This window comes from Rhinoderma darwinii, chromosome 5, assembly GCF_050947455.1.
Source record: "Rhinoderma darwinii isolate aRhiDar2 chromosome 5, aRhiDar2.hap1, whole genome shotgun sequence".
NCBI classification, from domain to species: domain Eukaryota; kingdom Metazoa; phylum Chordata; class Amphibia; order Anura; family Rhinodermatidae; genus Rhinoderma; species Rhinoderma darwinii.
This window is the reverse complement of record NC_134691.1, coordinates 109,397,941-109,424,947: the sequence shown is the minus strand read 5'-3', so window position 1 is coordinate 109,424,947 and position 27,007 is coordinate 109,397,941. Positions and strand designations below refer to the sequence as shown.

The 27,007-nt window shown below is 43.5% G+C and overlaps 1 protein-coding gene across 1 annotated transcript; it reads left to right on the top strand.

Annotated features, from left to right (window-relative positions):
• Positions 1–1,312: 1,312 nt before the first annotated feature.
• Positions 1,313–26,956, top strand: ZBTB14 (zinc finger and BTB domain containing 14). The gene is made up of 4 exons (XM_075828360.1): positions 1,313–1,487; positions 9,739–9,876; positions 13,568–13,624; positions 24,779–26,956. The coding sequence occupies exons 2-4, from the start codon at positions 9,769–9,771 to the stop codon at positions 26,135–26,137; spliced, it is 1,524 nt and encodes a 507-aa protein (XP_075684475.1). The 5' UTR covers positions 1,313–1,487; positions 9,739–9,768; the 3' UTR covers positions 26,138–26,956.
• The last annotated feature ends 51 nt before the right edge of the window (positions 26,957–27,007 follow it).

Below are 27,007 nucleotides of genomic sequence, written 5' to 3'. Positions count from 1 at the left end.
ACAGTGAACGCCGTCAATTTAAAAACGCATAGAACAATGGTGGAATTTCAGGTTTTTTTTATAATCCCCCCCAAAAAGGTTAATACATTTTTTTTTATATGTACCTTAAAATGGTGCTATTAAAAAGTACAACTAATCCCGCAAAAAACAAGTCCTCATACAGCTATGTAGACGAAAAAATAAAAAAGTTATAGCTCTTTGAATGCGACTATAGATAAACGAATAAAATAGCTTGGTCATTAGGGCCTAAAATGGGCTGGTCACTAAGGGGTTAATAGTCATATATAGCTAAAACAAAGGTTGGACAAATCAGCTAGAAATAAAAACACCTTTAGAAACCAGAACATTCTTAGAACCACCCGAGAACATTGAATTCTCTGCAGCCGTCAGCAAATAAGAGATATTCTTTAGGCATCATTTACACGAGCGTAATATACACGCGTGCGACGCACGTGCTTTTCACGCGTGTCGTACGCACCTATATTACTCTATGGTGCAGTGCAGACAGTCCGTGGGTTTTGCGCAGCGTGAGTCCGCTGCGTAAAACTCACATGTTCTATATTTCAGCATTTTTCGCGCATCACGCACCCATTGAAATCAATGGGTGCGTGAAAACCACGCAGGTCGCACTTCCGTGCGAACTGCGTGAATCGCGGCACAGCTGTCAAACTCTGAATGTAAACAGAAAAGCACTGCTTTTCTGTTTACAAACATCCAAACGGAGTGTCATAATGATGGCGGCTGCGCGAAAATCACTCAGCCGTGCATCATACACTGACGACACACGTAGCTGTTAAGTGCATTTTGCGCACGCAAAACGCAGCGTTTTTTGCGTGCGCAAAACCCACACTCTCGTGTAAATCAGGCCTTAGACTGACGGATCTACGAGGCATTTGACATTCCCTGCAGATACATATAGTTGTCTGGTAATAACATTACTCAGGGGATCGCTACTTATGCGACTGGATCTTACAGTATATTGAGCTTCGCCATGAACAGGCTCATGTCTCACACAGCGGCTGCTTCCTCCACTACCACAGGGGGGCAGACATACTGTATACCAGAGCAGGCCGGTGACATCTGCTGGGCAGTGGCCCTTCAGTCACCAGAGTAACTCGCACTGCTCTGATTTCCCGCGGGAGCCCGCGTGCAGCGTTCCCGCTTATTTGTGCGCATCCCGCCGCCAATGCTGTCACGTGCGCTCGCCTCTGGCAGTGGAATAAATCTAGCGGTATTCCTTTTTCATACGTGATATATATATAAAGGTGTTAATAGAGCTCCATGCCAATCACTACATCCGCCATGCTGCTCATACAGTGCCACAGGCGTGAATGGCGCCCCCGCCCCAGTATTGGGCTGTCCTGTGCCTGCGCAGCGCGCCCTCTCCCCACGGCGCATGCACAGGAGTCTCACAAAGACGTGCACAGCTCACATACCCTGCCCGCTGTAGTTTCCCCGTCATAGAGCGGCTCACGGCCGGCCAAAAGGTAAGCGCTCCCGCCGCAAAATGGAGGACGCGGTTTTGGCCGCTGACTGACACAGGTGGCTGTGCGCGCTCTCGGTGAATTGACGCTCATTAAAAGCAGCTGTCGCTTGAGCTCGTAATTCCATGTTCTGTTCTATGTTACTGACAGAATGAGAAATAACGGCGGGGATACGAGAGCGGGCTCGGCGGCAGAAGCCGCTGCTATGAGCATGCGCTGCCGCTGTCATGGCGAACGCCCGTCCGTGTGTGCGGATGCGCGGGTCCATGTTTTGTCGGTAGGGGCGCGCAGCAGTGCGGGAGAGTGAACCAGAGTGCGAGGACGCCTCACGTTACAGCTTCACGCCGCCTCACTATGGTGTGTGGAGAGAGACGACCCGCGGCCTGCTCACCTCTACAGCTGTGCACGGAGCCGGGGGGCGCTCATCAGCGCGCATTCAGCTGTGTAGAGAACTGTACACGTGTTCCTCGTCCGTACTTCATACGTGTAGAGCGCGGTCTGGACATGTTACGGGGCTTTTCTTGCTATGTAAATAAATATTTTACACAGAGCGATTTCAGTGTTAAAAAATTGTTATATTGAGCAAATTTTCCCAAACACCATGAAGTGTAACCGCGTTGAGCGATTGCACGTGAGAATTTGCACGATCGTCATTGAGCAAATATTTTATGATAGCCTAAAAATTTGTGTTGGCATCATATGCCCTCGTGTAAACAGGCGCTGTATCTGCTTGTCGTTAGCTTAAGAAAGACAAGCGATTAAAAATCAGAAAAAAAATGTGTTACATATAAGCAAAAAAAAGCTAATACCCCTGTCAAAGTGACGTCCATCTGTTCTCAATGCAGCCTGGGATCATTCTGCAGCCTATGATTGGCTGCAGCAGTCGCACGGGACGAAACATCATCCCAGGAGGCCGGCCTGGACGGAGAACAGAAAAGAGTTGCTATGACAACAAACCGAAAAAAGTTTTTTTTTTTTTTCTGACTTGCGATATTTGCGGCGGAATCGCAGCTTTTCCAAATATATGCTTGCTATTTGTTGCGGGTTTTACCTGCCCATTGAATGCAACGGCGAAATCGGCAACAGCGGAGCAGCGATTCCGCAGCATAAATTGATATGCTCCGGATTAAAAAATACACATCACATGGAGGTTTATGGAGGTTTTTTTGGCAGATTTTTTTCCTCAGCATGTGGATGAGGTTTGTTAAAATATCCCCTCTATTGCTACTGTAATACGCTGCTGAAAATCTGCAGTGTTTACGCAGCCTTAGGACTCTGTGTTCCCATAATTTGGTGGCATAACAATAAAATGTAAAATAAAGCACTAGTAAGCATTCATTAACGCACCATGACTTAACTGCACATCATGGTCCGGGGGCTGAAGTATGGAGCGGGCTCGCCCTGAGCCTTCTCCATATGCTGGGGGTGTCAGCTGTGTATAACAGCTGACACCCTGCACTAACCGCCAGGAGCAGCGATTGCGCCGTTCTTGGCTGTCTAACCATCCAAGCCATTAGAAAAAGGGGGATGGCCCCCTCCAAAAGCCCATCGCCCCCTCTGCAATGCGATCGCAGGGTGCCTATGGTTGTCATGGCAGTTCAGGGGTACAATGAAGGTCCCCAGGTCTGCCTTTCTTCTGTTAGTATCGCTGGTACAATACACTGCAGTACTAATGTATTGTAATTTTTACATGCACCTATTAACCCCTTCCCGACATTTGACATATCCATACGCCAAAGTCGGGTAGGGGGAAGTATGGAACAGGCTCACAGAGTGAACCCGCTCGTTACGATGCAGGTGTCGGCTGTTTGTTACAGCTGACACTTACACTTCGGAGTAACTAGCTGGAGCGCGATCCCGCTCGTTTAACTCATTAAATGCTGCGGTCAAGAGTGAGCGCAGCATTTTAATCGTTCGAAAGAGGGGGGCGACCACCTCTAACAGCTCATCGCGCCCCCTCGCAACGCAATTACCGGGGGCGATGGTTGCTATGGCTGCCTGGGGGCCTAATGAAGGCCCACAGGTCCGCCATCTTTGTGCCTCCGGCAGGGCTTAATAGATGCCTGTCAGAATCACGATATACTGCAATACATTAGTATTGCCGTATGTCGTGCAAGCTGGTTGAAGTCCCCTAGGGGGACTAATAAAAAATAAAAATCAGTTAAATAAAGTTTGTTTTTTTTAATGTAAAAAAACAAAATTACAAGTTAAAAAAAAAACATTTTCCTCCTAGAGCATAGTAATAAATAAACATAATTGGTATCGCCACGTCCGCAAAAGTCTGAACTATTACAATGTATCATTGTTTAACCCGCACGGTGAACGCCGTACAAAAAAAACGACAGAATCTCTATTTTTTGGTCACCTAATCTCCCACAAATTTTTTTTAATACAAAGTGATCAAAACATCGCATGTACCCCAAAATGGTATTATTAAAAACTACAGCTTATCCCGCAAAAAATAAGCCCTCATACCACTTAAGCGACGGAAAAATAAAGTTCTGGCTCTCGGAATTTGGCGACACAAAATACATTTTCTTTTTTACACTTAGGTTTTTACATGTTAAAGTAGTAAAATATAGAAAAAACAATATATATTTGGTATCGCCGTAATCGTATTGACCCGCCGAATAAAGTTAACATGTTGTTTTAATTGCACAGTGAATTCTGTAAAAACAGCGCACAAAAAACCATGTAGGAATCGCTGTTTTTTTAATTTTCTACCCCACAAATAGTTTTTTTCCCATTTCCTAGTCCATTTTATAGCAAAATAAATGGTGCTACAGAAAACTACAACTCGTCCCGCAAAAATCACGCCCTCATAGTACTATATCGATGGAAAAATAAAGATTTTATGGTTTTTAGAAGGTGGGGAGGAAAAAACTAAAATGAAAATCTGAAAAATGGCTGCGGCGGAAAGGGGTTAAAAACGATATAAACCTTTTGAAAGGGGTTGTTTTTTTTTAAATAAAAATGTCAATCAGTATGTTTGGTGCAACTTTGATTTAGTTTTAATTTAAAATTATTTTTAGTTTTTGAGACAGAGCTGCTTTGTATACAGAACAGCTGTATCTTACACTGAATCCTATACCCGTCAGGTCCGCAGGACTGACAGGTCAAGTGACCGTGAGAGACACGCAGGATCTACCTGTTATCCATCATATCTAAGTACGTAACTTAGACAGGACCCGCAGACACTGAACCCGTCAGTCCCACGGACCTGACTGATTCAGGTCTTCGCGAACGATATAGCTGCTCTGTATACACGATACAGAGCGTCTGAAACTCAAAAAGTAAAAATATTTTTTAATAAACTAATTATAAAGTTTCACCAAACACAGTGATACACCTTTTTATTTAAAAAAAAAATCCCTTTCAAAGGTGTACATAGTCTTTAACAGGAGCCGGTAGAAATGACAATACACTGCAATACATTAGTATTGCAATCTATTGTACCAACGATCTCACGATCGCTAGTTCAAATCTCCTAGGGGGACTAATAGAAATTGTAAAAAAAAAAGTTAAATAACGTTTTCAGTAGTGCAATTTTATTTTTTAAAAATTTGCCATTTTTCCTGTAATGTAAAAAAAATTGGTATCACTGCTTCTGTAAAAGTCTGAAATATAACATTATTTAACTCGCACTGAACAGCGTAAAAAAAATGATACTGCCAGAATCACTGTTCTTTTTCCGTCACCTTAGCGCTAAAAAAATATTAATAAAAACTACAGCTCGTCACGCAAAAAATAAGGCCCCATGCACACGACCGTAAATAATCTCCGTAATTACGGTCCGCAATTACGGACCCATTCAGTTTTATTGGCTGCGGACACCTTTCCGTATCGCTACGAATAGGTGTCTGTGCCGGGAATTATGGAGCATGTCCTATTTTTCGTATTTTACGGGCCGTGCTCCCATACTTTGTATGGGAGAACGGCCCGAAAATGCGGGCCGCTGCTAGCCGTGATTACGGGCACGGCCGTGTGAATGAGGCCTAAGACCTCACACCGCTCAGTCAACGAAAAAATAAAAAAGTTATGGCTCTCAGAATATGGCAACACAAAACAAATTTGTTAGAAGAAATATTTTTTTCTTTGTAAAATATAAAAAAAATCCGATATAAATTTAATATCGTCGTGACTAGCAGAATAAATTTATGTGGATGTTATTGCTCGGTGAAAGCTGTGAAAACGAAACCCAAAAAACCATGGAGGAAACAGTTATTTCCAATTAAACCACAAAAAGATTTTTATTTTCAGTTTCCCAGTACATTATATGGTACTTTAAATGGGTCCAATAAAAACGACAACTCCTCCCACAAAAAATAAGCCCGCTCACAACTCCATTGACATAAAAATAAAAAAAGTTATGGCTTTTGGAAGGCGGGGAGTGAAAAACGAAAAATGTCTTGGACGTTAACGGGGTTAACAATTGTGTGAAAAATGCGGACGCTGATGTCCAGTGTGATCGCGTCACATGTTGTCTGACGTGCGGAAAGACATGCTACTTGTTGACTATGTACCCCCTCATTCAGAAGAACCAATCATAGACTTTTAAGGAGTTGTCTGCTTTCTTTAGATCTATTTTATTAGAAGGATCCCATAATAAGCTGATTGCTGGTGTTTCACTGCAAGGTAGCCAAGATGTAGGTCCCTGTTCACACGGTGTGTATTTGATGCAAAAATGCGACTCAGGGAATGCTTGGTTGACCTTCCCATTGATTTCAGCGTGCCAGACGTACATACACTCACGTAAAACAGCGCGTTGTATTTAAATTACGCGTCGTGTAAAAAAAAAAAAAAAGCGTCATGTCTATTCTTTAGCACGCCGAAAATGCAGCAAAAGTTTCCACAGTCAATGGGAGTCCTAATTACGCACAAAAAGCGTAAAAAAACCACGGAAAATGCATCGAAAACATGTATTTTAACCCCTTCCCGCCGCAGCCATTTTTAAGATTTTCATTTTTGTTTTTTCCTCCCCACCTTCCAAAAGCTATAACGTCTTTATTTTTCCGTCGATATAGCACTATGAGGGCTTGATTTTTGTGGGACGAGTTGTAGTTTTTCGTAGCACCATTTATTTTGCCATATAATGTACTAGGAAACGGGAAAAAAATATTTGTGGGGTAGAAAATGAAAGACACATTATAAGTGCCCTATCTCCTACATAAGGAGATCGGCGCTATAATGTAGGTGACAGTAATGCTTTTTATTTAAAAAAAAAAGATCTATTTTTACCACTTTATTAGCGATTTTGGTTTATGCTAATGAGTTTCTTAATGCCCAAGTGGGCGTGTTTGTACTTTCGACCAAGTGGGCGTTGTAGAGAGGAGTGTATGACGCTGACCAATCAGTGACCAGTCAGCATCATGCACTCCTCTCCATTCATTTACACAGCAGCATCGTGTTCTTACTAGAACATGATCTGCAGCCACATACACAGACATTAACGTTAATCAAGTGTCCTGATAATGAATATACAGGACCTCCAGCCTGGACGTCATGTGTATTCAGAATCCTGACACTTCTGAATCTTTTTTGTGGGATTTCCAGCAAGGGAAACGAAATCTCGTTTACCTCGTAATCTCGCGAGATTACGCGTGGCTTGCTGGAATCTCACAGAAAAGATTCAGAAGTGTCAGGATTCTGAATACACATGACGTCCAGCCGTAGGCACAAATATGGCGGACCTGTGGGCCTTCATTAGGCCCCCAGGCAGCCATAGCAACCATCGCCCCCCCGCGATTGCGTTGCGGGTGGCGCGATGAGCTGTTAGAGGGGGTTGCCCCCCACTTTCTAACGATTTAAATGCTGAGGTTGCTATTGACCACAGCATATAATGAGTTAAATGAGCAGGATCGCGCTCGAGCGCGATGCCGCTAGTTACTCTGAAGTGTCGGCTGTAACAAAAAACAGACACCGGCATCGTATAGAGCGGGTTCACTCCGTGAGCCCGTTCCATACTTCCCCTACCCGACTTTGGTGTATGGATACGTCAAATGTCGGGAAGGGGTTAAAAAGCGCTAGCGTATTTAACACGTTTACACGTCTGGTTGTTTTTTGAGCATCGTATGAACATGCTCGAGTTCAATTCCCCTGTAGTGCCACCACAGAAGAAGTAAAGCATTACATTTTGCCTATTAATATCAAATCTGCACATCTGGGCACCCAATAATGATTAACATTTTCTGTGTAGTGCTTGTACAATGTGAAGAGGACATGGTACGTTGTCTTGTTGAAAGTCCTCCGGAGCATATAACCCAGACACTAAGGCCTCATGCACACATACTTCACCGTTTAAAACTGATCCGTGTGTCCGTTGTGACATCCGTGTAGTTTCTGTTGTCACTCCGCATCCGTTCCGCTTTTAACACACGTGTTTCCGTTTGTCTTCTGTTTTATACAGTCCGTTAAAATCCGTCTTGTGTGTTGAATGCAGGGAACTTTGGCACACCCTGCAGTTGCTTGGCAGCGGATCCATGAAAAACGGAGTGCACACATGTGCCGTCCATTGTTTTGACTGACCCATGGGCTTCAATGGGCGAGACGGACACTGAACAATGGACAGAAGTAGGGCATGTTCTACCCTTAACGGAACAGATGCACGGAACCGTTAAAAAAACAAACTGGAGTGCATGGCCCCATAGAAATTAATGTCCGTGTGCTATCCGTTAAAAAAAACGGATAGCACAAATATCTGAAGTGGGCATGAGGCCCAAGGCATATTCACACGACAGTGAAAAACTCAACTGTCAGTTTTTCATGGCCATTTTGCATCAGTGTGTCTCCAAATTTTCATCCATTTCCAGTCTGTTTTAATGCCTGCTTGCCATCCGTTTTTCCTGTCCGTTAAAAAAAAGGATTGATTTAATTTGTCAATGGTTTTTTTCCCAACCCCCTGAAAACACAACAGTGCCCACTGTAGATAATTCCCACATTGGGCCAGGGCCCACATAGTGCCACAGTGCCCACTGCAGATAGTGCCACAGTGCCCACATATAAAGTAACAGTGTCCACTGCAGATAGCGCCATAGTGTCCCCTGTAGATAGTGCCACACCCCCTATATAGTGTCACAGTGCCCATGTAGATAGCGCCACAGTCTCCCCTGTAGATAGTGCCACACCCCCTTGTAGATAGCACCATCCGCCTCGCCTTTAGATAGCGCCACTGTAGGAGCTGAATCCCTCTGGCGGGGGATTCCTCTTAGACGGAACCCCTGACATCTCTGTCCATATATGGACAGTGACGTCAGGAGAGCGGAATCCTCTCCCAGAGTGGGCCAGGGATTACGCTCATAGATGGAGCCCCTTACGTCTCTATCCGTATATGGACAGTGACGTCAAGAGTGGAATCCCCTGCCAGAGCGGGCCGGGGATTCCGCTCCAGGAGTAACTCCTTGACGTCTCTGTCATTATATGGATAGTGATGCTGGGGATTACTCCAGGAGCAGAATCCCCGGCCAGAGCGGGATCTGGCCGCTGGGGATTCCGCTCCCTCCTAGAGCTATAGTGGTGCTATCTACTGGTGATGGGGGGTTGCTGTCTACAGGCAGGGGGGGTGCTATCTACATGGAGGGGTGATATCTACAAGACAGGAGTCCCCGGCTCAGAGATCTTGTGATTCTCTGGCCGGGGATTTCATTGTTGAAAGCCCCGAATTCAAAGTTAAGGGCTTCCTCAGGCTCAGCGCTCAAAGTAGCGCTGTGTGCGGGGAGTTCTCTGCCAGGATCAGTTTTTACCAGCGGTTGCAAGGATTGTTTCCTGAAAAACGGCCGGTAAAAACGGATCCATTGACTTCTATGGGAGCCATCTGGCCGTGAAAATAGCAAAAATTAGGACATGTCTTATTTTTTGCCGGCCAGTATTCATGGGCCGTTAAAAAAAATGGGCGTGTGAATACACCTATAAAACTTCATTGTTCTGAAAACTTACAAAAACTATACATCGTTATCCGTGGTTTGGACGAAGGAGTGTATGCCATCCTGATCAAAATTACGCCGGAGCAGAGGAAAGATATTTGGGCCAAAGCTTGGCTGTTTTTTGTCAAATACCGCATGCAGTGTCTGTAATTCAGTTATGCACCACTGGGATCGGCCACATCTATATGACTTTTTGCTTTAATTTCAGCTCCGAGACAAATACCATTTATATATGTTCCTTTACCAGTGAAATGCAAGACTGTTTAGTCTCGTATGAGTTTTTAAGTGTGAAGGTTTCTCTACTGTTGTTTTCTTGTTTGACATGTGTTGCACAGGATAAGTATAGCAGCAGGCATGGATGATGAATGACTCAGACCGTTATTGAGTTGGCGGAGGCTAACCGGGTTTTGCGGAGACTAAGGAATCCTCTGTTCTTCACCGGTAACTCCGACAAGGAGGTGTGGACTTGGCAGGTACGATTCCCAGTTCACAGTCCCCAGTAGACATTCAAGCAGCAGATAGCTGGTATGAACAGTTTAATGCTCCAATAAATCCAGGTTGGCAACAGGCGGGCAACGTCAAATCCAGTAATCCTTTTCAGGTGGCAAGGTCAGGCCGGAAGTCTCTTGTCAGAGCCAAAACAAAAGTCAGGACAAACAGAAACACAGGGAATAACTGAAACAAATTCAAGGAAACACCAACATGGCTGATAACCAACCACTTAATTTAATAATAAGGCCACGCGTTTCAACGCTGGACCACCGTCTTCCTCAGGCCAAACATAAAACAAACAGTGATGCTCATTAAAGAGGCTCTGTCACCACATTATAAGTGCTCTATATTGTATATGATGTGATCGGTGCTGTAATGTAGATTACAGCAGAGTTTTTTTATTTAGAAAAACGATCATTTTATGACCTATTTTAGCTTTATGCTAATGAGTTTCTTAATGGACAACTGGGCGTGTTTTACTTTTTGGCCAAGTGGGTGTTGTGGAGAGAAGTGTATGACGCTGACCAATCAGCGTCATACACTTCTCCATTAATTTACACCGCACATAGCGATATAGCTATATCGCTATGTGCAGCCACATACACTAACGTTACTGCAGTGTCCTGACAATGAATATACATTACCTCCAGCCAGGACGTGATGTCTATTCAGAATCCGAGATTACACTGTAAACTCGCGAGATTACACTGTAAACTGTCATTTAAAACGAGATTATGCTTGCCTTGCTGTAAATCTCACAGAAACATTAACGAAGTGTCAGGATTCTGAATACACATGACGTCCTGGCTGGAGGTAATGTATATTCATTGTAAGGACACTGCAGTAACGTTAGTGTTTGTGTATGTGGCTGCACATAGCGATATAGCTATTACGCTGATTGGTCACTGATTGGTCAGCGTCAAACACTCCTCTGTACAACACCCACTTGGTCTAAAAGTAAAACACGCCCAGTTGTCCATTAAGAAAGTCATTAGCATAAAGCTAATATAGGTCATAACTATAAATGATCGTTTTTCTAAATAAAAAACACTGCTGTAATCTACATTACAGCACCGATCATATCATGTACAATACAGGCCACTTATAATGTGGTGACAGAGCCTCTTTAAGTAAACTGAGATATTTGAAAAAGAACCGCCAATGTATAGGGTTCAAAGAGCGGCCATGACGTCATTGCAAGATGAAAACAATATAAATAGCTGTTCAACCATCACATTGATAGAACAAAGCATCAAAGTTATTGCACAAATATTTGCATAGAATGAATACAACCAAAAGTAAATGAAACATCAAAGGTAAAAGTGCCAGAAATTGGTAAAATAAGAAAACCTTTTCTATGTTTCCCTCTAAAGTAATGTAAAAAAGAAACAAAATTGGTATTGCCGTATTCGTAAAAGTCTAAACTATTACAATAGAACATTATTGCGGTTTCTTGGTCAAATTAGCGCTAAAAAAGAATGTAATTAAAAGCGATCAAAAAGTCGTAAGTACCAACAAATGGTACCAATAAAAACTATAGGTAATCCCGCAAAAAATAAGCCCTCACATCGCTCAATCGATGATAAAAATTGAAAAGTTATGGCTTTCAGAGTATGGGGACAAAAATGTTAATTTTTTTTATTTTAGCAAATAGTTTTTTCTTTGTAAGGGCCAGTTCACACTGAGTTTTTGGATGCGGAAACTGCGCCAAAAATCGGCCGAAAATTCCTCCCATTGATTTCAATTAGAGGCGGAGGCGCTTTTTTCCCGCGAGCGGAAAAACCGGCTCGCTGGAAAAAGAAGCGTCATGCCCTATCTTTTGGGAGGCAGAGAAAGCGTATTTTGCGACGTTTTATGCCCGCTGTGCTCAATGGCAGTGAAAATCGGCGTGCAGGTAGAGGAAAATCTGCCTCAAAATTCCAAACGGAATTTTGAGGCAGATTTTCCTCCTGCAAAAAACTCTGTGTGATCCCAGCCTGGCCAAGTAGTAAAACATAATAAAAACTACATTAATTTGGTATCGCCATAATGTTATTGACCAGAAGAATAAAGTTGTGACATTTTTATCGCACAGTGAAAGATGTAAAAAGAAGGCCCCCCCCCCCCCAAAATAATATTTTTCAGTTTTCCAGTACATTACGTGGTACTTTACATGGTGCCAATAAAAACTACAAAAAATAAACCTTCACACCACTCCATTGACAGTAAAATAAAAAAAGATACGGCTCTTGGAAGGCCGGGAGTGAAAAACGGAAAATGTCTGTTGAGTTAAACTCCAGGAAGAGTGAGTTCATACGGTCCTGCAGCTGGAGCCGCGCATCACAAGCAGTGGTGTCCTTTGAAGAGAGGAAACACCTTGGCTGCTCATGTCGGCCCACGGCTGACAGATGTTGTGTGTGTTCTCTCCCCTGCAGTTTCTGAGGTGGTTCCTCTCCTTAGGGCTTGACCACATATAACGGATCTGCTCCATATTTTCCTTTCGGAATTGCGGACGGAAAATATGCAGTGTAATACAGTAGTAGCAAAGTGGCTGTGATTTAACAAATGTCATCCACACGCTGCAGAAAAATTCAGGCCGTCCGCTGCATGTCAACTATTGCTGGAAAAAAGTGAACTGATTTCCTGCATTGTACTACGGAAGCCCTTGGGGAAAAAAACGCACCAAAAAAATGCAGCAAAAATGGCACAGATTGTCTGCTAGTTTCCGCAGCAAATCCGTTACGTGTGGACAAACCCTTAGGTTCCCACAGGTCAGATACGCTGCGTGAACACTGCGCAGCGTATCCAACCTGGAACCTGCAGTACATTCTGTCTGAAAAATCGCATCACATTGTGGTGCGTTTTTTTTTAACAGAATTTCCGGAGCGGAAAGAAGTTCTGGGGAGAAGAGAAAAACTATCATACTTACCCCCTCCCACTTCTCTGCGCGTAGTCCGGCCTCCTGGGATGATGTTGCAGGCCATGTGACGCTGCAGCCTGTTTGCTGCAGCGGTCATATGGGATGAAAAGTCATCCCAGGAGGCCGGACTGCAGGAAGAAGGAGAGACGTCTGGACAAGTATGATTTTTATTTTTGTTCCCGAGTTGCAATTTTTGCGGCGGAATCGCTGCGACTCCGCCGCAAAAGTCGCAACACTTGGCTTTTTGTTGCGGGTTTTGCATCCCTATTTAATTCAATGGGGAAAATCTGCCACAGAAAATCAACAAAAATGCAGCATTTAATTAATTCTATTTAAATTCCGCACTGCAGGACAATTTATTAACGTTGACGCTATGGTTTTTTTCCGCAGCGTGGCCATGAGATTTTCTAAATCTCATCCGCTTTGCTGCTACTGTATATGCTGTGGAATTTCCGCACAGATCTCCATTGCGGAAATTCTGCAGCGTTTACACTATGGGGGAACCTGGCCTTACACTGATTCTGCCTGTGTGATCTCTTCCCTGGGTAACCTCCTCTCCTCCCTGCCAGTATCTCTTACAATAAGAGAAGGGAGAGAGTGCAAATGATGCAAGACCTATTTATAAAGTTGCTTAATTTTGCATTTAGGAAGCAAATGATAATAATAAAAAAAATCTGTGTTTTATTTAGTGTTTTAATTACCAGTCTTGCATATACACTTTATAGTATTTATAGAAAACAACAGTAACTACACTTTCTGTTTATTTTATACAGGTTACTTATCATTTGAATTGCCAGCCCCCAGGAAGGACATCGTCATCTTTGTTCATGGTATGAGTGAAAAATGACTTCTTATTTGAGAAAGAAATAAACCCACTTGTTCAGTAAAGTAAAATGAACAAATACCAGCGTCTAATGGTGCATGTACCCTTAAAAGAGTTTATAAACAAATATAGGTCCGAATTCCAAAAAGCATCCAAAACCCTCACTGTAAGGGTATGTTCACACGGCAGCGTCTGTAACGGCTGAAATTACGGGGCTGTTTTCAGGAGAAAACAGCACCGTAATTTCAGCCGTAATGGCATGTTGAGGCGCTTTTTGCTGCGTCCATTACGGGCGTTAAATGGAGCTGGTTTTCCATGGAGTCCATGGAAAACGGCTCCATTTACGTCTGAAGAATTGACAGGCACTTCTTTGACGCGGGCGTCTTTTTTACGCACCGCCTTTTGACAGAGGGGCGTAAAAAAAATGATCGTGTGCACAGAACATCGTAAGACCCATTCTAATGAATGGGCAGATGTTTGCCAACGCTATCGAGGCGCATTTTCAGACGTAAATCGAGGCGTAAAACGCCCGAATTACGTCCGTAAATAAACCGTGTGAACATACCCTAACAAGTGCAAAAAAAACTTTTATAATTCAGTATTTACTATGGAGAAACCCCTGAAATTTTTTGGCACTCCCGTGGAACTGCTACTTCCATTCCTACCCCAAAGAAGCTTTGTGAAGGGGGGTGTAGCAATTTATAATTATTCAAAAGATAGAAGATATCGAGGCACTCACTAACTTTGCAACAAATTACTTTTATTCCGGATCTTGGTCTAGGATGTGGAATAAGCCTACGGCCGTTTCGCGTGCGTACACTCTTTTTCAAGGTCTTGAAAAAGCGTGTACGCACGCTAAACGGCCATAGGCTTATTCCACATCCTAGACCAAGATCCGGAATAAAAGTAATTTGTTGCAAAGTCGGTAAGTGCCTCGATATCTTCTATCTTTTGATTTCAAGTTGTTTGTGCTGTACTGGTCGATGAGCACCTCGATGGGCAATTTGACTGCCGTGATCCATCAAAGCAGGCCATTGAAAAACTCCATTCAAATATTTACTGGTTCAACAGTGCCAGCCTATTCCTTTTTTCTTCTATCTATTTTATAGTTATTGCCCAGTGCTATAATGTGGTGCAGATTTACGAACTGCTTTGCCAAGGATCTTTAGCCCCTTCACGCTGCAGCCATTTTTCAGATTTTCATTTTTTCCTCCCTACATTCCAAAAGCCATAACTTTTTTATTATTCTGTCGATATAGTCCTATGAGGGCTTTTTTTTTTTTTTTTTTTTGCTGGGTGAGTTGTAGTTTTTCATGGCACCATTTTATTGTACCATATAAAGTCTTAGGAAAGGGGGAAAAAATTATTTGTGGGGTAGAAAATGTCAGCGATTACCCCATTGTTTTTTGCGCTTCGTTTTTACGGCATTCACCGTACAATTAAAATGACATGTTAACTTTATTCTGTGGGTCAATACAATTACGGTGATACCAAATTTATATAGTTTTTTTTAATATTTTACTACTTTTACAAGGAAAAAAACTAACGAAAAAATAACATTTATTTTGTCACCATGTTCTGAGGGCTATAACATTTTTTTATTCTTACATCTATTGAGCAGCATGAGGGCATATTTTTTGCGGGACGAGCTGTAGTTTTCAATGGTACTATTTTGAGATACATGCGAGGTTTTGATCACTTTCTATTTCATTTTTTTGATGAGAGATGAGGCATGTAAAATTATGACATATTGTAATAGTTCAGAGATTTACGGACGCGGCAATACCAATTATGTTTATTTTTTACAACGCTTTAGGGAGGAAAGGTTTTTTTTTTTCAACTTTTAATATTTTTTTTTGCACTATATACTGCAATAGAGGCCGGGCTTAATAGGAGCACGAAGAGGGCAGATCTGGGGGCCTTCAGGCTACCATATCAACCATCGGCACCCCGCGATTGCCCTCGCTTTTGACCGCGGCATCGCGCTCGAGCACTATTCCGCTCATTAGTGTGAAGTGTCGGGTGTCGTAACATACAGCCGACACCCGCTTTGTATGGAGCGGGCTCAGCCTGTGAGCCTGCTCTATACTTCCCCTACCAGGCTATGACATAACTGTATGTCATAAGTTGGAAATGGGTTAAGCAGGTTTCTTTATAATTTGTCCATCCCTACTATGAAAGTAACTGCTCTTCCTGCTGCTTTCTTCTGAGGGACCTCTGACCAGGTTCTGGTTGGGAAATACCAGTTTATAGTATTAACATCTCAAATGCGTCAAGAAAATTACGTAAAACTGCATTTTTTATTAACAATCCACAAGTGATTGGAAATGAGAGCAAACATAAGATCATATCCATATGTTTACACTATGTGCACAGTGCACGTTTGGCGTACGACATGCAATTGCATATGTCTGCCATTGACTTCCATTGTAAAAAAAAAAAAAAAAGGATGCCACACAATTGTTTTTGCTGGTTGACTTGTATTGGGAATCGCAGTTGATTTCCAATCCAGTTAAAAAAAAAAAGTATGCTAACACACACTGCCTAGACATATGGTAAAAGGACACCCAGGGCATACGTCCAGTCAACATAAATCTATGGATATTTTTGGCGCATACGCCGAATGTGCTCTATGAACGGGTTGTAAACATAGCCTAAAGTGCTGGTACATAGTGCAGATTGACACTTCTGATTATAGTGTTTAAGGTTATCTAGTGCTTGTGCCATATTTTAGGGTTACTATTTCCTTGGGGCTACTAGAATACTCTGACGCAGAGTACCGCATATGTATAAATGCTACAGCTTATCATTGGGGAAAAATAAAATCTGCATATATTAAAGGAATATTCTCATCCCAGATATTTATGATCTATCTGCAGGATATGCCATAAATGTCTGATTGGTGGCGTTCCACATCTGGAATCCACACATATCTGAAGAATGGGGGTCCACTGTGTGGCCTTCTGGGGTGGCTGCCGCCTCCATTCAAAGGTGGCCATGCATGTGCGCTGATATTCACTTCTATGTGTGTTACGGACAGCCGCACAGATGTTCCTCTCGAGGCAATTCGGGGGGCACAGATGTGGACCTTGCAAAGATAATACATTTATGAGATAGCCTATGGATAAGCTATAAATTTATGAGATGGGAAAAGCCCTTTAACACCCTGAGAGAGCTAACAAGTGGTTCACGAGCCACTGATTGGGACACCCTGCACTACATTATTACTTTAGATTAAATAAGACTGCTCCTCATACACTTTGGATATTGTTTGCCCAACAGCTATTCCTCCTGACTCCCCCATACACTTGTACGCTTGGCTGAGTGTGCAGGTGGTTTTAATGGAGAGGGTAATAAGCAGCTGTCAAATCCTTCTGACAGCAGCTTATCTCCAGTGTGAACAAAGGATTTGGAAATTTTAGCACGCTTAAAGAGGCTCTGTCACCAGATTATAAGTGCACTATCTCCTACATAATCTGATCGGCGCTGTAATGTAGATAACAACAGTGGTATTTATTTTTAAAAACGATCATTTTTCAGCAAGTTATGAGCAATGTTAGATTTATGCTAATTTGTTTCTTAATAGACAACTTGGCGTGTTTTTACTTTTTACCAACTGGGCATTGTACAGAGGAGTGTATGACGCTGACCAATCCGTGTCATACACTTCCCATTGTTCCAGCCCAGCTTCTTTCACTGCACAATCACACTGTAACAATGGGCTGGGACAATGAGAAGTGTATGACGCTGATTGGTCAGCGTCATACACTCCTCTGTACAACGCCCAGTTGGTAAAAAGTAAAAACACACCCAGTTGTCTATTAAGAAACTAATTAGCATAAATCTAAAATTGCTCATAACTTGCTCAAAAAGAATCTTTTTCCAAAATAAAAACCACTGCTGTGATCTACATTACAGTGCCAGAAAAATCTGACGGCGAAATGTACGTCGGGGTGTCTGGTTGTGGTTTGTGGTCGGTGTACTGAGGGGCAGACATGCAAAATACGGGTTGGTATTCGATATGAATTTGATCTTTGATCATATTTTTACCTCTTCACCTGTACTCCCTATCCAGTGACTACATATTTATGTATTGGCAATTTATGAGGTGTTTTTGTACAGCGTTGTTAATACATATATACTATACTGCCCTATCACATGTATATGTAATTGTGACGTATATGGCCAAGGGACGTCGTTCAGACTTACCCTCTGACGGCCCCGGCCATGGACATCTGTGTTCTCGGCGGAATCTCCCTCCAGGGAGATGCCGGCACTTGCTTCCGGGTTCTGGGACTGTTTCACGCAGAGCGCCCTTAAAGGGCCAGTACGCGTCCAGCTGTCATTAATCAGTATTAGCCCAGAATGCTGCTGGACTATAAAAGGGGCTCTGCCCACTTGATCCTTGCTTGAGCGTTGTTGTATACCTAAAGTTTGTCTTGTAAATGGTCTCCTAGTGTTTTCCAGTTCCCAGTGTTACCCGTTCCTGCTGCCTGTACCCTGTATCCCGTGCTACCGTGCCTCTGTGCCATCTACAGTGAAAGTCAGGTCGTGTCTTCCGATGCATCTACTGAGCCATCTACAGTGAGAGTCAAGTTGTGTCACCGCTACTGTCTACATTGCCTCAGGTACCCTTTCTGGACTATAGACATTGTTTTGTACCTAGTTGGCCAGCTGCTATCCCGCTACGCGATACGGCCCAGTGGGTCCACAACCGCGTCGTGACAGTACGCTCAGGCCATGGGCCCCGCTGGTCAATTCAAGGGCCTATCACCCTTCCAAGCCATGCAGGCAGACCTGCAGGATCTGCGAGCACGACAGAATCAACTTCTTGTGGCAGTTGACTCCATGGCACAGCAGCTAGGGGCGCTAGCAACTTCCTTCTCCACTCCTATTCAAGCTCCTCCGATCGACCCTCCTGCTACAACTCCTGTCAGCTCCAGTTTGGATCCATGGAGATGCAAGTACGTGCAGGGGGTCTCTGAACCAATGCCATATCCACTTCACTCTGCACGTCCGAGCATTTCCTTTGGACGGAGACAGGATCGCCTTCATTATGTCTCTACTTGCCGGCAAGGCCCTGGGGTGGGCGAATCCAATCTGGGAACGACAGGGACCCGAGACTTCCAGGGGTTTGTGCCGTTATTCCGTACCGTATTCGAGGAGCCTAGACGAGTCGTGTCGGCAGCCACTGCTATCTTTAACCTTCGCCAGGAGGACGCCTCCGTGGGCGAATACACCTTCCGGTTCCGGACCCTGGCAGGAGAACTGTCCTGGAACAATGAGGCCTTGGTAGCATCCTTCTGGCATGGCCTATCGCCCGAGATCAAGGACGAACTTGCTGCTCGAGATCTAACATCTGCCTTGGACGACCTGATTCTACTTGCTACTCGAGTGGACATAAGGCTCAGAGAGAGATCTCAAGAAATTCGACAGGAGAGACGGCTTCCTACACTGGCGCCCAACTTCCAGCAACCCCTCTTGTCTTCTACTGCTCCACCCGAGGTTCCGATGCAAGTGGATCGGCTTAAACTTTCCGTTCAAGTGAAACCGCGCAGGCACACCTCAGGACTCTGTTTATATTGCGGCCTCGCTGGCCATGTCGTGCGTCTGTGTCCCCAGAAGCCAATAAACCCCAACGCCTAGGATTGGTTGGAGAGACAACCCTGGGCGATACAGCATTTAATAGTGAACTCTCCTCTAAACTGTTCATTCCTGTGACCATCGTCGCTGGCGAGAGGCCCCATCCAGTCTCTGCCTACTTGGACTCTGGCTCTGCAGCCAATTTCATCTGCCAAGACCTTGTGGATCTTCTTCAGTTGCCCACTGTTCTGCTGGAAAGGCCATTGATCGTTGCCTCGGTAGATGGACTGCCTTTGCCTGACCCAGTTTTGTCTGTGACCAAGCCGTTAAGACTCCAAGTGGGAGTTCTTCACTCTGAACTCCTCTCCGTTTGTCCTGACAAGGCCGTCAACCCTGTGCTGCTGGGTTTGCCTTGGTTCCGTCTACACGCCCCAGTCCTGGATTGGAACTCTGGAGAGGTTCTCCAGTGGGGTCCCAAGTGTCTCGACCGCTGTCTGGTGCAGGTCAATCCCTCTCAGTCTCCTCCGCAACAGTCACTGGCAGGGTTGCCTCCTTGTTACTCTCAGTTCTCAGATGTCTTCAACTAGTTGGAAGCAGAGACATTGCCACCACATAGAGCGTATGATTGCCCTGTCGACTTGGTTCCTGATTCATCCCCTCCTCCCGGTAGTCTGTAGTATACCCTCTTTCCTTGCCTGAGACCCAATCTATGTCAGCCTACATTAAGGACAATCTGGAGAGGGGCTTCATACGTAAATCCTCAATCCCGGCCAGAGCCGGGTTTTTCTTTGTCAAGAAGAAGGATGGATCCCTCCGACCCTGTATTGACTACCGAGGTCTCAACCAGATTACGGTGAAGAACAGGTACCCATTGCCTTTGATTTCGGAACTGTTTGGTCGCATACGAGGGGCAAAAATATTTTCTAAACTAGACCTACGGGGGGGCTTACAATCTAATCCGGATTCGTCAGGGTGACCAGTGGAAGACTGCATTTAATACACGTGATGGACACTACGAATTTCTGGTCATGCCCTTCGGGCTGTGTAACGCCCCCGCGGTGTTTCAAGAATTTGTCAATGACGTTTTTCGTGATCTTCTCTATGTCTGTGTTGTAGTGTATCTCGATAACATTTTGATTTTTTTCCCCAGATCTTGTGACTCATCAGGGTCATGTCCACCAGGTGTTGCTTCGATTAAGGGAGAATCATATTTATGCCAAGCTCGAGAAATGCGTGTTTGAAAAGAAGTCTCTACCCTTCCTGGGCTATATCATCTCCGATCATGGTCTCAAAATGGACCCTGAGAAGGTAAAGGCTGTCCTGTAATGGCCATGCCCCCAAGGCTTAAGGGCCATACAGTGCTTCCTGGGATTTGCCAACTTCTACCTGCTGTTCATTCCCAACTTCTCTTCATTAGCCCCTTCCCTCCGCAGCCATTTTTCGGATTTTCACTTTTGTTTTTTCCTCCCCAAGTTCCAAAAGCCATAACTCTTTTATTTTTCCATCAATATTACCATATGAGGGCTTGTTTTTTGCGGGATGAGTTGTAGATTTTCACAGCACCATTTTTTGTACCATATAATGTAGTGGGAAACGAGAAAAAATATATATGTGGGGTAGAATAGGAAAAAAACAGCGATTCCTCAACATTTTGGGTAGTTTTGTTTCTACGGCGTTCACCGTATGGTAAAAACGGCATGTTAACTTTATTCTGCGGGTCAATACGATTACAGCGATACCAAATTTATATAGTTTTCTTTATGTTTTACTACTTTTACAAGGAAAAAACTTATTGTTAAAAATAAAATTTGAGTTTTGTCGCCACATTCTGAGAGCCATAACGTTTTTTATTTTTCTGTCGATTTAGCCGTGTGAGGGCTTATTTTTTGTGGAGCGAGCTGCAGTTTATATTGGTACCATTTTGGGGTACATGAGACTTTTTGATCACCTTTTATTTCATTTTGTGTGGGAGAAGAAGGGACCAAAAAACAGCAGTTCTGACGTTTTTAATTTTTTACTTTTTACGGCGTTCACCGTGCGGACTAAATAATGATATATTGTAATAGTTCAGACCTTTACGGACGTGTCGATACCAGTTATGTTAGCTTTTTCATTTTTTTACATTGTGCTTGAGGGAAAATGGGAAAAGGGCGGTTTTTTGAGCTTTTAATTTTTATTTTTTATATTTTTTTTGATAAGAAAACTTTATTTTACTGTTTTTTACTTTTTTTTTTTACTTGTCCCCCTAGGGGACTTTAACCAGCGATCGTTAGATCACTTGCACGATATACTGTTTTTAGTCATTTAAATGTCGCGATCGCTAATGAATGCGGCATTTAACGGGTTAAAAAAGCAGGATCACCCTCGAACGGGATCTCGCTCGTTACCCGGAAGTGTCGGCTGTAACACACAGCCAACACACCCGCTCTATGGAGCGGTCTCAGCCCGTGAGCCCGCTCCATATTCCCCCAGCCGGCGTGCGCCGTATATATACGGCGGATGTCGGGAAGGGGTTAATATCTCCCATCTCCACCCTCTCTAAAAAGGGCATGAATGCCAAGGTGTGAAATCCAGAAGCAGAAGTCACATTTAAAACCTTAAAAAAAGCCTTCTACAGTTTTCATTAGAGGTGGATGCTTCCTCTGTTGGTGCCGGTGCACTTTTGTTCCAGAGAGGTTCGAAAGGCAAGACTGTGGTATGTGACTACTATTCTAAGCTGTTTTCTCACGCAGAGCGCAACTACTCGATTGGGGATCGGGAGTTACTGGCCATCAAGCTGGCCCTGCAGGAATGGAGACATCTACTGGAAGGCGCAGCTCATCCTATCCTGGTCTTCACGGACTACAAGAACCTGACCTATCTACAGACTGCTCAACGGCTGAATCTTCGTCAAGCCAGGTGGTCGTTGTTCTGTGCTCGGTTCCGGTTCAAACTCCACTACCGACCTGCTGACAAGAATGTTAGGGCCGATGCCTTGTCTAGGTCGTTTGAAACAGAGGACACTGTGGAGTCCCCACAGAATATCATCAACTCTTCATGCATCTATTCTGTTAACCCTCTGCAAGTTAGAGACATTCCTCCGTGAAGGACTTTTGTACGTCTGGCAGACAGAGGAAGAATCCTTTGCTGGGACCACAGTTCCAAGCTGGCAGGTCACGCGGGGGCCTGTAAGACCCGAGACCTAATTGCCCTTCTGTTCTGGTGGCCCACGCTGCCCAAAGACGTCATGGACTTTGTCTCCTCCTGTACGGTGTGCGCAGCAAATAAAGTTGCACACTCTAGACCAGCCGGTCTGCTCCAACCTCTGCCTGTGCCCGATGCCCCCTGGCAGCATGTTGCTATGGACTTTGTCACAGATCTGCCTCTCTCTGCTGGATGCAGTGTGATCTGGGTGGTGGTGAATTGATTTTCTGAAATGGCTCATTTTGTTTCCCTGACTGGTCTGCCTTCTGCTGCTTGACTGGCCGACCTCTTCATTCAACACATCTTCCGTCTGCATGGCTTCCCTCTGCATATTGTCTCGGATCGAGGGATCCAGTTCACCTCGAAGTTCTGGAGAGCACTCTGCGGCCTCCTCGGTGTAAAGTTGGACTTCTCCTCGGCTTATCATCCTCAGTCCAATGGACAAGTCGAAAGTGTTAACCAGATTATGGAGAACTATCTGCGGCACTTTGTCTCTAGACGGCATGATGACTGGGTACAGCTGCTCCCGTGGGCTGAGTTCTCCTATAATAACCATACTAGTGAGTCCACCACCTCCAGTCCGCACTTCATCGTCTACGGCCAACATCCTCGTATACCTCTTCCTGTTTCTAATATGTCCCAGGTGCCTGCAGCTGACTCTACCTTCAGGGACTTTCTGCAGATATGGCAACAGACACAATCTTCTATTCTGCTGGCGGTGGACCGCATGAAGAGAAAGGCAGACACTAGAAGACGAGAACCTCCCCAGTTTCTTCCAGGTACGAAGATCTGGTTGTCTTCCAGGAATATCCGGCTGAGGGTGCCGTCTTGCAAGTTTGCTCCCAGGTTCCTCGGACCCTTTGAGATTCTGCTACAAATCAATCCTGTGTCTTACAAGCTTCGGCTGCCTCCTACCCTCAAGATCCCTAACTCCTTCCATGTCTCCTTTCTGAAGCCCGTGGTCCTGAACCGCTACTCCAGGACTCCTAGTTCCGCAGTGGCTCCTGGCGGTTCGTCAGGGACTTTCGAAGTGAAGGAGATCCTGGCCACCAAGAAAGTGTGAGGAAGAACGTTTTATTTGGTGGATTGGAGGGTATTTGGTCCAGAGGAGAGCTCTTGGGAGCAAGAGGTTTCTCTCCCGCTCTGGCCCAAAGAAGAGGGGGCGTAAGATGGGGATACTGTAACGTCTATGGCCAAGGGCCGTCGTTCAGACTTACCCTCTGACGGCCCCGGCCATGGACGCTGGCACTCACTTCCGGGTTCTGGGACTGTTTCCCGGAGGTCGTGCGCACCCGCGCGTGCACAGCCTTAAAGGGCCAGTACGCGTCCAGCTGTCATTTATCAGTATTAGCCCAGAATGCTGCTGGGCTATAAAAGGGGCTCTGCCCACTTGATCCTTGCTTGAGCGTTGTTGTATACCTAAAGTTTGTCTTGCAAATGGTCTCCTAGTATTTTCCAGTTCCCAGTGTTACCCGTTCCTGTTGTCTGTACCCTGTATCACGTGCTACCGTGCCTCTGTGCTATCTACAGTGAAAGTCAAGTCTTGTCTTCCGCTGCGTCTACTGTGCCATCTAAAGTGAAAGTCAAGTTGTGTCACCGCTACTGTTTACATTGGCTCAGGTAGCCTTTCTGGACTATAGACATTGTTTTGTACCTAGTTGGCCAGCTGCTATACCGCTACACGGTACGGCCCAGTGGGTCCACACCCCGCGTCGTGACCGTAACGTGATGCATTTTGACTCCTCATACCACTACCACATTTTTATTATGTGTTGTTTTACATCTTGTGTGATGGTCTATGTATGTTTTTATAAAAATATTTTCTAAATAAAGATATTTTTTTATATACTGGTTAGTGCTATACTTGTACTACTGGTCATTTATATTCTGGATTTATTGTCTATATATATCTTGATGGGTATTCTATTTCCAGTGTTGATATATATGGACGTTACTACTGAAACAGGTTTTCTGTCTGGCTTGGAGTTTATAGGTATTGATACATTACAGCGCCGATCAGATTATGTAGGAGATAGGGCACTTATAATCTGGTGACAGAGCCCCTTTAAATCAATCTTCTTTCCCTGATATCTGCTGTCCGGTGAGGGTCGGGACATTCGCATACACTTTAGATAATCAGATGATTTTCCACTAAAGTATATGGGCATCCGTAGACTTTTGACAACATTTTCTGATTAATTATGATAAACTAAAGCTATTGTATTTTTTTTTAAACTCTTTCAGTTGTAAACTAGTTTTTAAGCTTTTAGTCAGAATAATAACATTGAACTCTTTTTATTATAATTTCTGTTTTGAGGAACTGGATGTTACAGGAGATGGCTACATATAGAAAAGCATATATATGTTAATAATTGTTTTCTATTTTTTTTTGTAGGATTTTTTTATAAGCATGTCTGAAACCGTGAAATATAATGATGACGATCATAAGACTGTATTTTTAAAGACGCTCAATGAGCAACGATTAGAAGGTGAATTTTGTGATATTGCCATTGTTGTTGAAGATGTGAAGTTCAGGGCACATAGGTGTGTACTTGCAGCTTGTAGTACATACTTTAAGAAACTTTTCAAGAAACTGGAAGTTGATAGTTCATCTGTCATAGAAATTGATTTTCTGCGGTCTGATATATTTGAGGAAGTTCTCAACTATATGTATACATCAAAAATTGCTGTCAAGAAGGAGGATGTGAATTTGATGATGTCTTCTGGCCAGATACTTGGTATAAGGTTTTTGGATAAGCTTTGCTCTCAGAAACGTGATATTTCATCAGCTAATGCGCATCCTTCATCTCCAAAACATAAATATGCTTATGAGACAAGCCTGAAAATAAGTCGTCAAGTTGTTGAGCCTAATGACAATCAAGATGATGAAGTAGAAGAGATTGGAGATCATGATGATAGTCCTTCAGATGATACCGTTGAAGGGGCTTCTCAGGTACGTGTGGAGGAAAAGTTGCCTACATCTACACTGCGAGTTCAGGAAGCAATCCTCAAAGAGTTAGGAAGTGAAGAAGTGCGAAAAGTTAATTGCTATGGTCAGGAAGTTGAAGGGATGGAGACAACTGAACCTAAAGAGTTGGTAACACAAACCCCACAAGCTCTGACTTTTAATGAGAGCATTAATGAAGTAAAAGATGAGCAAGCACCGGCATGGACCACTGCAACAGGTGATATGAAATTTGAGTATTTGCTTTATGGTCACCGGGAACAATTTGCATGTCAAGCATGTGGTAAAACATTTACTGATGAAGCGCGTTTACGAAAGCATGAGAAATTGCACACAGCTGAAAGACCATTTGTGTGTGAAATGTGTGCCAAAGCGTTCACTACACAGGCTCACCTAAAGGAACACCTAAAAATCCACACTGGTTACAAGCCCTACAGTTGTGAAGTATGTGCCAAATCTTTTATTCGAGCACCAGATCTTAAAAAGCATGAAAGGGTGCATAGTAATGAGAGGCCATTTGCATGTCACCATTGCGATAAAGCCTTTAAACATAAATCTCATCTCAAAGATCACGAAAGAAGACACCGCGGAGAAAAACCATTTATTTGTGCTTCCTGCACAAAAGCATTTGCCAAGGCCTCGGATCTAAAGCGCCATGAAAATAATATGCACAGTGAACAACGCAAGCAAGTGACAACCAGTGCCATACAGAGTGAGACAGAGCAATTACAGGCAGCAGCAATGGCTGCTGAGGCAGAACAGCAACTGGAAACTATAGCTTGTAGTTAAAAATCAAGTATGTTGTTATTGTATTGCTATGTTTACATTACGCTGTTTGGATACAGATATGTCTGCTTCCTGTTTTTAGCAAAAAATGTTAGACAGTGAAGGGCAGAGGAGTCATTATGAGTCTTTTTATAATTGATTTTTACATATTTTAATATGGATGCATAGACCAACATACTTTTGTTTGATCCAACGGAGAAAAAAAAAATGTAGCAAATAAAATACATTCTTTACTTTTCTTTTATTAAAACAAGAAACAAATAGTCATGTACTAACAGTGAAATGTTTATATAGTTTATGGTTGTTTTGTGTTTTAACCATTTAATTAATTTGATTGCTAGTACCAATATTTTTACTGTGTAAACAAGAATCATAGTATTAGAATATGCTTACTAATATTTCAATTCGTTTTGTAAATTTACAAATTGGTACTAAATATAGATAAAATATGTTTAAACTATAAGAAAAATAAAGGCCATAATGAATAAAAAGTAAGTGAATCCTATATGGTAACATGCAGTCTTCTATGTAGGTTTTGACAGAAACATTGACATTGCTGGTGAGATGGTTTCAATTTTGTGCTTTATATTTTGTTATATTGTAACTTTCAAGGTACATAAGTAAATGTCCATTGTGTTTTACAATAAAATTCAAATATGTAGGCAGAAATGACGGATGAGCACGCTAAAAGTTTATTAAGATCTTAGTGTATGGGACATGTCTAAAATCAAAGCCATACTGGGTTGTAGCATGTTTATCATCACAACTACAGTAATCTGGCATGTTGAATATTGTCTGTATGGCTCCATTTAAAGAGGCTCTGTCACCAGATGATCAAATCCCTATCTCCTATTGCATGTGATCGGCGCTGCA